Genomic DNA, 13674 nt, shown 5'->3' on the forward strand with positions numbered 1-13674 from the left:
AAGTCCAGTAAACCAAAAATAACCTGTCCTATCCATCAACAAGGTTGGTCCGTAACGCGATCTCAATCCAATAAAATAGTCCTACGGTCAAAGTACCAGGTAGGCAAGTAAATCTGTGAACTAAGCCAGTCCAAAATCCAAAAGGAAGTCCAATAACAGTCCGTGTTAAGAATCAGTTTTCACAACAATTTCTGCTACCGAAGAGCCCAAACGAGGTCTGAACGCTATGGCGGTCAAACAGAAACTGACTAGGAGACGCCCAACCATTCAATATAACTGACGATGAGAGCACGAGAGGACGGTTGGGCACTGCAAGGAGCTACTTAGTCGGCCCGCGAGGTGCCTGCGCAGGCGCAGAACCCATTTACATTATGGAATCAACGGATCACGATCCAGCTCATAACTCTTCTCTGTCTTTGGAAGTCAGGAGCCAGTCGTCCAGGTATGGATAGACCAATCTACCCTGGGTCCACAGGTAGGCTACCCACTGCAGTCATACATTTTGTAAACACGGAGTGGGGGGTGGGAAGCCCAAAGGGTAAGACTGTGTATTGGTACACTTGATTTCCTACTGCGAACTTCAAATATTTTCTTTGTCTTGTCCTGATGCAAATGTGGAAAGACGTGTCTTTGAGATCCAGTGTCACAAGCCAGTTCTCCTGATACAGAAGAGCTAGGATCTCTTGCAACACTATCATGTGAAATTTTCATACATGGACAAATCTGTTCAGGTGTCGTAGATACACGATGGGCCATATGCCACCACCCCTCTTTGGGTCAGGAAGTAACAGTAGTAAAACCCCTACTGTCTGTGCACCCACTGCACAAGGGAAATAGCCCCTTTGGCTAATAGCTCCTTCACTTCTTCTAATAATGCTTGGGAGGGTTGAGTGAACTTTATCCTTGTAAATCTCGAGGTTCTGAACTCTTTGGTGTAGCCTGAAGATATTAGCTTCAGGACACATCGGTCCATTGTTATGTGGTGCCATGTGGGGGCATGGCATGCCAGCGTGATCTTGGAAGCTGGCAGGAGAACAGAGTTTGTGAGTCCGGTGTCGTCCCTCACTTGTCAAGATGTTGAGGCCCCCAGGGCGGGAAGGGAGAATAGAAGTGACAGTGCATGGTCTTGAGGATCAGTCTGCTTCGTACGTTGGGACTGATTAGATTTCCCCTTGCTGTGAAAAGGGTATTTATGATAAGGTTGGTATTGTATCCTAAAGTCACGGCACTCCTGTTGTCTGAATGTGGACTTTTGTTTGGAGAAGTGACAGTATTTTGAGCCATAGGAAGAGGTAGATGCAGATGGTAGATGCACGTGATGACAGATGCACGTGATGACAGTCTTGGTGGTAAACTTAAATTTCTTCATTTTCTCCATTGTGGAGTCAGTGTCCTTGCTGAAAAGGCCCTTACCATAGAAATGTAAGCCCTCAATTCTCTCTTTCATATCACCCTGCAGGTTGGTGGAGCGAAGCCAGGCATAACTCTGTAGGGAGATTGCGGGTGCCAAGGAGCACAATTCAGACTCGGCCAGGTGCTTGGTAGTGCTCAATTGCTGGCGTGTAAGTGCTGCTGTTTTATATAATGTTTGCTGGAAGTGCTTGCTTATTTATTTAGTTGTTGTTGTTAAATTTATATAACACCTTTCATTAAAACAATCCGAAGGCAGTTTACAGCAAAATTTAAAAACAAGATTGTAAAAAAGACACAATTAAAATATTAAGCTAAAATATAAAACAAATCTGATTAAAAATTTAAAACAAAAGCATAAAAATTTTGTACATCTTCTCATAAGCCATGGGTATATTTTGCCATGCACGCCAAATAGTTCGCTATCTTGATGGATAGGCACAAGGTAGAATAAACCTTTCTACCCAAAATATCCATTTTTCTCCCCTCTTTGTCTGCAGGTGTTACCGTCAACCAGATTTAGAAGACGAACTGGTACAGTCAATAACCAGGAAATTGGGAGCAAAATGTTTCAGAAAACAATTCATTGTTTTCCCCCTGAAACAGATATAAGCTCTCCAGTTACTTAGAAGTGGGGGTCAAATTATGGATTACTTCCCATGCCCTTGAAATGACTGAGAGAACCGGCAGAGCAACGGGTTGAGTTGATTCAGACTTAGTCATAAAATTATAGATGGGGTCATCTATAGTGGCCAGTTCAGATTTGAGATCGAGTCCTAGCACTTTAGCCATTTCCCTAATGTGACGGTGGTACACTCTCATCTCATTAGGGGAGACAGTTGGTTGGAGGTACGTCAACTGGAGGATCTGCCCTGTTTTCTGGGTCATCTGGACTGGACTCAAAGTTGGAAGAGCCATGGTGATCTGAAAGCAAGTGAGATGATGAAGGTGGTACGTATATTTGTGTCTCAACAGTGGTTTTTTCTCATAAAGCAGGAACAGGTTTACAAGGTTGTCCCCAACTCTAGGCTTCTGGAAACAGTCTGTGCAGCTGCATCTTTTAAATCTTTGACAGGTAGCCATGCAGCTGTTTGTGTTGCCACTGAAACAGTCTTTATAGCAGGCTGCAATGGTAAGACAAAAACATTGCCTCCAGCTAGGGTTGGTATGGTTCTAACTGGAGTCACATCCATTGCTAGTAGAAAAGTTTTAGCCTATGCTTATTTCCAGGGTTGGTCTTTTTGGAAATCGTAAGGGAAACCAGGAGATCTGGTCCCCACAGGCTACAAAGCCAGTGTCACACCCACAGCTGATGAATGTGCTAAGCCACATGAATGCCATGATGAGGAATCCACTAAACGAGCAGCAGTCAGTGTACCCATTGCTGGAGTACGGTGGACTAACAGCTGTGCTGCAACCAATACCCTAGGGGTTCCGACCTCTGAAGACTGTGGAGGGAAACCTTTAAATGTGGATGTCAAAAAAGGGCTGGAGTTGGAGTCAAGTATAGAAAGCAAGGTGTGAGCAGTGATAGGATCCATCACTGCATCTCTTTCATCCTCGTCGATATCGAAGGTCGGTATCGGGGCTTAGCATTGTGGAGTCACCAACCTCGATGCCGAGAGCACCGGTGTGTTTAAAGTAGAAAGCAGAATTTGTGCTCTTGGAGTTGATGGAATTCGGGTCAACACCGATGGGATCTTTTGATGTCAATCCAGCAGTGTCAACTGAACTGAAGAGTCTATTGGATTGGGAGCTGAAGACAGAGAGCGGGCTCTTGATGGTCAACAATTTCAGCAGTGATGTGCGGTCGACACTGAGGACCCTCTGTTTCTCCAATGACGGTTGATCCTTCCTCTTTGAGGCAGAAGTTCTTGATGCCAAATGATGTTTGTCAACCCCAATTTCAGAGGTCGAGGATTTTGAAGGCAAAGTTTGCAGGCCGGATGGGGACGGTGTCCCTTCCTTTGTCAAATCCACTGTCTTGGATGTCTTTGGTCATGAAGAAGAAGATGGATCATCCAATCCCAATCGTTTCACTTTCAACTTCAAACGCTTTGATGTTGAAGTGGGACCAGACTTCAAAGAAATCTTCGGGATCTGAAAGGATGCCAATGTCAAGGTCAACGTCAACGGCTGTGATCTCGGAGGCAGCTTAGACACTGAGTCCCTTGAAGTAGACGATGAGGCCATAGGGCGGGGTTCCCCTGATGTCAAAGGGCTTAAGACCTCATCATAAATGGTGGCGCAAAGCAGCAAAACCCAATCTCTTCTGGTCTGCTTGGAAAAAGATAAAACATATCTTGCAAGAGGAGACATTGTGCTTCTCTCCTAGGCAGATCAAACATAGGTCGCGCAGGTCCATTGAGGGGAGCATGGCATTACAGCCCATGCACCTATTGAAGCTCTGTTTTTCCTCAGACATTTTAAAGGATAGTCAAAGTCTGTTCCAAAATCAAAGGCACCAGCCAAGTCCAGAAGCAGTTCCAAGTAAAAAACCCAATATATAGTCCATTATATCTTATTTTACAGAAGAACTCACAAGGAAGGACTTTACAGACGAGGAGCAACAGTCCGAGGACTGAATGCAACAGCGGTCAGAAAAGACCTGAAGAACATGGCACCTGGCCCACTTTTAAATAGTACGCTGTAGGTGTGGGGGTGGGGTTCAGTCGTCTCAATGAACTGTGGCACTCTACCATGAGGGTCCTGCGCAGGTGCATTACCCATTCTGATGGATCTTGATGGATCTCAATCCAGATGTACACAGCATAACTGCTGCTGAGGGACAAAAGCTCACCTGCTATAGCAGACCCTTGAGAGTCTCCGACCACCACTCTATATCAGGTAGGCATTTACCATCCAGAAGCAGTTTTGATGCATGCAGCCCATCAAAGCAGCCCCTAGATTACCATTGTTTTGTATAGGGGCTGCTTTGAGAGGAGAAGCAACTTTAACTTGGACAGCTAGGGACAAAAAGCTGCAAGGGTGCCTTGAAGATAGGCTGGCTCATTGCACTATAAATTAATGCAGCCATGCCCTGGCTGAAATCAGCCATTTTGTCCTACAATGACCAACTACCTCTGAAGTGAAGCAAACCCAGAAGTGCTGTTTCACTTTAATTATGTCATAGGTGAGCACACAAGCCCAAACCAGCTTCTTAACCATTTCACAACATACACGCCAATGTTCCGTAAAGGCTTCCAACAGCCTGTGGATCACAGGAGCCTCTCCTGGCAAACGGAAGGCTTCTAGGTAGAGTCGCAGAGCTTCATCCAATCTTAAGCCTTGAAAACTGAAAGTTCTGAAATGAAAAAAAGTGGGAGAAGGGAGGACCAAGGTATTTGGTTAAAAGGCAGTGGCTACCCTCTTTTCCCTCACTTATTCCATGTTTTCAAAATTTAGTTACAGGATGGCGGGGAGGCACATTACATTATGACTCCAACATGAGGCAAATAGGACGACAATAACTGTGGGAGATGAGTGGGGTATCTCAATTTTTTCATTCACTTTCTGGAATTTAAATATTTAAGTTTATTAACTTACTGGAACGTAAAAGTTTATTACTGAAAAACCAATAAAAACATTCAATAACCAAAAAAGCGGGAGGGGGAGCGACTAGCAGATAAGCACACCCTAAAAGCTTTGAGGCCAAACTACAGACAAAATCACTTCCAGACAGTTGGCTATGTCTAGGCTTCTCCGTCATTTTCAAAAGCTGAAAAGCAGCAGACATCAGGGAGGCCTCTTAATTTAAATACCACAGACGACTGTAAAGACAGATAGCTTGGTAGAGGTGTGAATACTGTATTCTTCTACCATATAGTACAAATACTGACAATGCATCAAATTGCCTAGAAAATGTTGTGGCTTGGAGGACCTCTTAATTGCAATCTATTTGTATGGGCTATTTGTCTCCTTAATTAAGATAAACTTGTACTTATGCACAAAGCTAACCGGAACCCCCAAGTAGGACAAGAGCATCAAAAGAAAGGACATTCACACTTTCCCATGCCAAGGCTTTTGCAACTGGTTTGTTCTTATGACCAAATCCAAGTTAAGACTTAAACATTTCTACTCACCCCACGAAACTGTCCAGCAAATCTACATTCTTCCGGTCACTCACAAATTCCCCAATCATTTTCTTGTCTAGTCTAGGATTTTCCCGCAGCCACTTTGCCACTTCGTTATTATCCATGGGGGTAGCCAAAAGGTTTTTCTCCTGCAGAAAGTGTATCCCTTTCTTTGGCTTTTGATTGAACTGTTCTGAACCACTTATCAAGAGCTGAAACAGTCAAACCAATATAATTAATCAAGGCACCCTATATAGCTGAACTCATAACAGCATTAGTGCAATATCTTGTTCACCATGTATATAAAAGAATAAAACACATTTATTTTTTTGTTTTTTAGCTGAGTTCCACTCTTTAACTAATGTTCCCAAAGCAAGTCACTACATTAATAAAACACAAGAACTCCATTTTAAAATTTAAAAATCATTGTAATTTAAATAAATTTATATCTCACCATTTCAAAAAGCAGCTAACAAGATACAATCATAATACACAATTCAAACAGAGGAGAGCTGGTCTTGTGGTAGCAAGCATGACTTGTCCCCATAGCTAAGCAGGGTCTACCCTGGTTGCATATGAATGGGAGACTTGATGTGTGAGCACTGCAAGATATTCCTCTCAGGGGATGAAGCCGCTCTGGGAAGAGCAGAAGGTTTCAAGTTCCCTCCCTGGCTTCTCAAAGATAGGGCTGAGAGAGATTCCTGCCTGCAACCTTGGAGAAGCCGCTGCCAGTCTGTGAAGACAATACTGAGCTAGATAGACCAATGGTCTGACTCAGTATATGGCAGTTTCCCATGTTCCTATGTAAACAAGCTAAACAAGCAAAAAAAACCATTGGAAGCTGCAATGCAACAGCAAAGAATCAGTATTTGTACTACAACAGCATTGTTAGTTATCAATCACCCCAATGTCCTTTGAAAAAACAGTATTTTTAGCTTTAAGGGCAAATACCCCCAGAAAGGAATTACATTAGCACCACTGTTGAGAAGACTCCACTTTGTATGTAGCTACTCGCCACACCTTGGACAATGAAATAACACAGAACGCCTCTGATGACTTCTGGAATGTCACATGAGAGATGGTGGTCCTTAAGATATCCTATCCTATCCAGTATTTCCAAGATTCAAATGAATGTCTTGTGGTAGCAAGCCTGACTTGTCTCCTTACCTAAGCAGGGTCTGCCCTGGTTGCATCTGAATGAGAGACTACATGTGAACACTAAGATATTCTCCTCAGGGGATGGAACTGCTCTGGGAAGAGCATCTAGGTTCCAAGTTCCCTCCCTGGCATCTCCAAGATAGGGCTGAGAGAGATTCCAGCCTGCAACCTTGGAGAAGCCACTGCCAGCCTGTGTAGACAATACTGAGCTAGATGGACCAATGGTCTGACTCAGCATATGGCAACTTCTATGTTTCTATGCTATGTTCCCTCCCCCCACCCCATTTTGTAACAATATACTACCATCAAATAAAAATATTACCATACAAAGCATGTTAAATATTTGATCAATATTTACAACTACATGAGTCTTAACTTTCCAGTAATGTTGTGTAGTGTAACTTGTTACACTACACAAGGTCTCTCCAGACATTTTTATTGCATAAAATAAAAGCGGGGATAACTGCAACAAAGAACATACGTTTCAACATACATACGTCAGCTTCAGTGTTCTATGTCCCACGGTTTAAAATCCACACTCTTAAATCCAAAACTCCCCCCAATCTAGACAATGGTCTTTCCCTGTTTATCATAATTATCATAACCAAAACTAAACAGGCAGATAAGGTATATGACTGCATCAACAGGGGAGTGAGTATAAGCCTGACGAGAGAAGCACTGGACAATCAATGGTGGTTACCTTTCCTGGAAACAGAAATTTGTCTAGGGGAGGATAACCTACAAACTAAATGGTATAGGAATGGAATCTTTATTGCGGTCATTGACCAGACAAAAATACAACATGATAACCTCCAGCAATCATGATTCTGCTAGTGCTTTCTTACAAAACACCATTTATAATATAACAATATATAGTACAATCACACTTTTGTCATCTGTTTTGTCTTGATTCCCAGGTAGGTCATCGGCCTTTTGTGTGTCTCTCCTTTTGCCTAACAGTGATATTAATGTTTCCACCAAGATGGCAAAATTTTGCTGCACTGCAAGCTGTGTAAGGAAGCAATTGGTAAAACCACGAGTGTTGATTGTACTATATATAGGCAGTCATATACCTTGCCTGTTTAGTTTTAGTTATGATAAACAAAGAAAGACCATAGTAGGTACATATGAAAAATAAACACAATGGAATAACAATGCCTCTCAAAGTAAGCATCTTAGACTGGCATGTTAAAAAGAAAAATAAGGGAAGCATTATATTTAGATGAGTTACGGCCCAGGGTCAACAGCAAGGAAGAGCGGAAAGAAATCAGGCCAAGTACACAGATCATTAAAAGGTGTAAGCAGTATTTCGTGTTATAGCCTCCCTTTTTGTTTTTTCTTTCTTTCAGAGTTAATGTTAAACAGGCATATCTGTGAGTCATCAATCTTCACCTCTTTTCCCTTCTTCCTTCCTCCTTTATGTGCTAACCAGGTACTTGATTAGATTGGGGAGAGTTTTGCATATAAGAGTGTGGATTTTAAACAGTGGGACACAGAACACTGAAGCTGACGTATGTACGTCGAAAAAACAGGTTGCTCACCTGTAACTGATGATCTGGAACAGATCCATCGAGATCCATTAGAATGGGTTCTGCGCCTGCGCAGAGACCACGCGGTAGCCATGCCTCAGCTTGTCGAGGCGTCCAAGCCCCGCCCCCATGCTGGTAGCGTGCTATTTAAGGGCCAGCTGGGTGCCATCTTCCTCAGTTCTTTGGATAACCGCTGTGAAGGACGACCATCCAGTTTTAAAGATGAGTTCATCAAAGAAGTGTTTGGAACAGAAAAAATGGCCTACACACCATTACGCGCCTAGCACAGCCCTACTGCAGAGGCGTGGTTCGGGAGGGTCTTATGGATGTCGACGGATCTCTTCCAGATCATCAGTTACAGGTGAGCAACCTGTTTATCTGGATCGAGATCCGTCGAGATCCATAAGAATGGGTGTTTAGCCAGCTCTTCCAAGGAGGAGGGTGCAGTAGTGGCTATTGTAACACCCTTTTAAGAACACTTCTCCCGAAGTTAGCCAGCAGAGCATACATCCAGAGCGTAATGCTTTACAAAGGGTATCTCCGTGGACCACGTAGCAGCCTTGCAAATGTCCTTGAAAGATATGACCGAAAGGTGTGCGGCCAAGGAAGCATAGGCATGGGTTGAATGGGCCTTGATAGCTTCGGGGGGTGATTTTCCCTGTAGACTATAGGTAAGTTTTATGAGATCGACCAGCCATGAGGACAGTCTCTGCCTGGTGATGTTGTTGCCTTTTTTAGAGCCCTTGTAAGCCACAGAAAGGCGTGGAGATGTGCAAAAACCTTTAGTTTTATCTAGGTAGTATAGTAACGCCCTACGAACGTCTAGTGAGTGCATAGACTGTTCCAATGCGGTTGAAGGGTTCCTGAAGAACGTGGGTAGGACTATATCCTGGTTCAGATGGAAGTCTGAAACAACTTTGGGTATGAAGTTATGGTCCAGATGCATCAAGACCTTTTCCGGAAAGAACCTAGTGAAGGGCGGATCTACTCTAAGTGCAGTCAGTTCACTGACTCGGCGCACTGTTGTTATGGCAACCAGGAATGCAGTCTTCAAGGTAACCAGCCTAAGGGGTGCAGAGGTCATGGGCTCGAAAGGAGCCTGAGTTAGTGATGAGAGAACCAGGGAGATACTCCAAGGTTGGACTGGAGTTCGAATGGGTGGATAAACATTAGAAAGCCCCTTTAGGAATGCCTTACTTTGTGGATGTGAGAACAAGGTCTTCCCTTCCCAGCCAGGATGTTTCGATGAAAGAGCTGCCAGATGGACTTTCAAGGAGACGTTAGCTAGGCCTTGACACTTCTGGGTGGTCAGATAAAGAAGAACATCTCGTATAGAGGCTCGCATGGGGAAGAACCCATGAGTTCTTGCATAAATTTTGAATCTGCACCATTTGCTAGTCTAGTTGCACCTGGTGGAAGATTTGCGCTGATTGAGCAGTATACGGTCTAACATCCGATTAGCCAGGCAGTGAGACGGAGAGTTTGCACATCCAGGTTGAAGACCACTCCGTTGTCTTGGGACAGGAGGTCCGGTACTTGACGGAGATGATGAAAACGACCCCGTGATAGTTTGAGTACTTGAGGAAACCATGGCTGGCGGGGCCACCAGGGTGTTACCAGAATCCCCGAAGTGGGTGAGGCCAGTAGCCGGGCAACCACCCGTTTGACTATTGGATGTGGAGGGAACATGTAAGGCTTCTCCCGGGACCATTCCAGTTGAAAAGCATCCCCCAGCGATTGAGGATCGTGTCCCGCCCTCGAGCAGTAACATACGCATTTCGTGTTCAAGGCAGATGCGAAGAGGTCTATGGTCGGCTGAACCCAGTGGTGGAAGAGGGGAGCTATACATTCCTCTTTGAGGGACCATTCGTGATGACGCTCCAGCAGAAACACACGACTGAGATCGTCGGCCAGAACATTGTCTAGGCCCTTGATATGTATTGCCATGGGTGTGACTTGATGTTGGATACACCAATGCCACAGTTGAACACTTAGGGCACACAAGCTTCGAGACACAGTCCCCCCTTGGCGATTGATGTATGCTAGGGCTGTTGTATTGTCAAGCTGCACTTGTACCACTTGGTTTTGGACGAGCGGCAGAAAAGCTTGTAGTGCCTGGAAAACTGCCAGTAGCTCTAGAAAATTGATATGGAGCTGGGACTGAGTCCGAGACCACTTCCCTTGCGTTCGATGACCACTGCAGTGAGCACCCCAACCGAGGAGAGATGCGTCTGTTGTCAACCAGACTGCAGGAGATGGAGTCTCGAAGGGAATTCCACTCAGAAGGTTTCTCGGGGTCACCCACTACGTAAGCGATTTCAGGATTTGTAGAGGCAGTTCTAAGCGTCTCCCTGGGTTGTCTCGGATGGGATGGAAGACGGGCAGGAACCACAATTGTAGTTTCCACATCTTCAGGCGAGTGTAAGGAACCACCGCTGAGCATGACACCATTAGACCCAGAAGTCGTATGAGTCGTGCTGGTTGCCTGGGTTGTTGTTGGAAGAGATGGACTAGATTCTGGATCCATAGGAATCTGTCCTTTGGCAAGTATGCCTTTTGTGCTATCGCGTCCAAGACCGCACCAATGAAGGAGATCCTTTGGAGTGGCTCCAGGTGTGACTTCTTCCAGTTTACTTCGATGCCGAGTTCCTGGAGAAGTGATAATACGCACTGAATCTGCGAAAGTAACTCTTCTTTGGTCCTGAGGTAGGCGATCACTGCAGCCATACATTTGGTGAAGACCCGGGGGGCGGTACACAGACCAAATGGAAATACTGTGTATTGGTACACTTGATCTCCCACAGTGAACCAGAGATATTTTCTGTGGTGTTCCCTGATGCTGATGTGAAAGTAGGCATCTTTCAGATCCAGGGTTGCAAGCCATTGTTCGCCTTGGAGCAGTGGAAATATCTCTTGCAACGCCATCATTCAAAATTTCCTTACTGTGATCAGCTTGTTTAGGCGACGGAGATCCATGATGGGACGGATCCCTCCATCCTTCTTTGGAATTTGAAAGTAGCGGGAGTAGAACCCCTCCCGCCTGCACCCCCACGGAACCCGGGTGATTGCACCCTTCTCCAATAACTCCCGTACTTCTTCCTGTAAGGCCTTTGAGGGAGGAGTAATCCTCATCCCCAAATAACAAGGACTTGAACTCTATAGCATAGCCCGACGAAATGATTTTCAAGACCCAGCGGTCTGATGTTATGCGGTGCCATGCAGGGGCACGGCTTGCCAGCTTGATGTTGTTGCTTGGCGTTGGTAGTAAGGCCCCTGCTGGCGGGGATGGGGAGTGGAGTGGTGTCCGGGGGTAGTCCTGAATCTCAAAGGCGCTTTTGGGATTCAGGTTGCTTAGATTTCTGAGACTGCGAGAATTTGTTTTTGCCCTGGTAGGGATGCTTATTGTAAGATGAGTATGGTCTTCTGAAGTCCCGATGGTCCTCTTGCCGGAACGAAGTCTTGTATCTTCCCAAGTAAGACCGATTCTTTGGATTGTATGGTGAAGTGGAAGCTTGAGCTGTAAATTTTTTGGCAGTAAATTTTGACTTTTTAAGCTGTTCCATAGTTAAGTCTGTGGATTCACTGAAAAGCCCAGTGCAATCAAATACCAGTCCTTCAATTTTCTCTTTCATGTCCGTTTGGAGGCCGGTAGACCGCAGCCAGGCATGCCTGCGGAGTGTAACAGCTGCAGTTAAGGAACGGGACGCTGATTATGCAAGGTGTTTAGCGATGCTCAGTTGTTGTCGCGTTAATTCCGCTGACCTCTCCAGAGTCTGTTGGTATTTCTTCTTGAAATCTTCTGGGGGTAAAGAGTCAAGCTCATTCCATAGGCTCTCCCAAATACTGTGGCAATATTTCACTGTACAGGCGGCATAGTTCACTACCTTGATGGAAAGGCATGAGGTAGAATAAATTTTTCTGCCCAGTAAGTCCAGTTTGCGGCCTTCCTTCTCAGGAGGTGTCGAGTAACGTCTTCCTGTCTTTGAGGAGGCTGCACAATCTACCACAAGGGAATTTGTTGCAGGGTGCTTTAAAAGATAAGTGTTATCTTTTTCTTGTATGTGGTATAAGCTCTCTAACCTCTTGCTCATCGGTGTTGAGGTGTGTAATACTTCCCATGTGCATTTAGCTGCCCTGGTAATGACCGGAAGCATGGGTAAGGCCACAGGTTGAGTGGACTGTGTCTGTAACATGAAGTTGTACACCGGATCATCAATTGTAAACAATTGTGATCAAATGTCCAGGCCCAGAGCCTCTGCCATGGCACGAATGTGCTTGTGATAAGATTTCATCTCCTCATTAGGAGACACGTACGTTGCACGAGGTACATCCACTGGCGGGGCCACAAGAGACTCTTTATCCTCTGGGTCCGACTCGAAGTCAGAGGATCCATAATGCTCAGATTCAGATGCCACTGGTGAAGAGGGCAGAGCTGTTTGTTTCTCTGTGGTAACGTTCCATGGAGAGTGTGGAGAGCACGTTTGTGTGCCTATGGATCACACCTGTGGTATTATGGTTTGGGTACATCATTGATCCGTTTGTACCCGCAGGGTCTGAGATGCTTTTGTTACATAGGATGGAACTCTCAAAGGCTGCTGAGGCAATGTCGAGACTGTCAGAGATGAGGGTAGAGGAGTATACGGTCTCCAATCCCTTGTTGGATGATCAGAATATGCGGCACCAGGAGAACAAGTCCCCAATCCGCTAGTTCCAGGCGCAGTGGCCGGGGTCTGCTGTGTGAAACCACACGTGTGCCAGGTCGAGGAGTCATGTAGGTGGAGAGCTGATAAGGTGTTCCCCGATGGGACCACTGAAGCATCTGCATCAACACTTGATGGTGGAAAACCTTTAAAGGTAGATGTTGATGGGGTGCTCGAGGTAGAGTCCAGCATCGAGAGTAAGGTCTGTGCGGTCGAAGGATCTAATGCAGCCGTCGCGTTAGTATGAGTCGCATCGTCATCGACGTCGAAGGTCGGTAATGGGATTGGACAGCTAGGTGACACTCTCATCGTCATCGAGACCATAGGAGCATGGAGAGTGGACATAGTTCTGGGTGCTGGCGATATTGGAGCCGAAGAAGAGACCGGCGTCCTAGCAGGAGACAGGGATCTGGCCCTCGATGCCGAAGACAACGGTGCTGGTGGATGTTGGGCTGTTGTTGACATCGAAGTTCCTGGCGCCGACTCCGACGTCGGGGAGTGGCATAGAGCCGAGGGCAGATGAGAGGCTGACGGTGGAGATGGCGTGTGTATTAGATCGATTGTCTTCTGGCGTTAGGATGGAGGTGGAGACACAGGCGATGAGGCACGGTGTTTCGAAGACACAGGAGAACCGGCACGGTGTTTGGAAAACTTCGATGTCGAGAGAGACTGCTCGGATGTCGAGGCCGAGTGCGTAAGCTTAGGCAGACCATGCGCGGATTTCGACGTTGAGGCCGGTGTCGTAGAAACAGCGCACGCTGTCGATGTCGAAGCAGAGGGGTGTGATGCCGGATGGGCCGGCGT

The 13674-nt window shown here is 45.8% G+C and overlaps 1 protein-coding gene across 8 annotated transcripts in view; it reads right to left on the bottom strand.

Moving 5' to 3' along the window:
* The window catches only part of GBF1 (golgi brefeldin A resistant guanine nucleotide exchange factor 1), a 217082-nt gene that overhangs the window by 63279 nt on the left and 140129 nt on the right, over positions 1-13674 (bottom strand). For all 8 annotated transcript variants that reach the window (XM_053307405.1, XM_053307404.1, XM_053307406.1 and 5 more), the window contains exons 18-19: positions 5493-5695; positions 4591-4714 (exon numbers count right to left, since the gene is read on the bottom strand). In XM_053307405.1, the coding sequence (XP_053163380.1) occupies positions 4591-4714; positions 5493-5695 (327 nt within the window). The remainder of the gene's footprint in view (positions 1-4590; positions 4715-5492; positions 5696-13674) is intronic.

The sequence above is a fragment of the Hemicordylus capensis genome, chromosome 3 (assembly GCF_027244095.1).
Source record: "Hemicordylus capensis ecotype Gifberg chromosome 3, rHemCap1.1.pri, whole genome shotgun sequence".
Lineage (NCBI taxonomy): Eukaryota > Metazoa > Chordata > Lepidosauria > Squamata > Cordylidae > Hemicordylus > Hemicordylus capensis.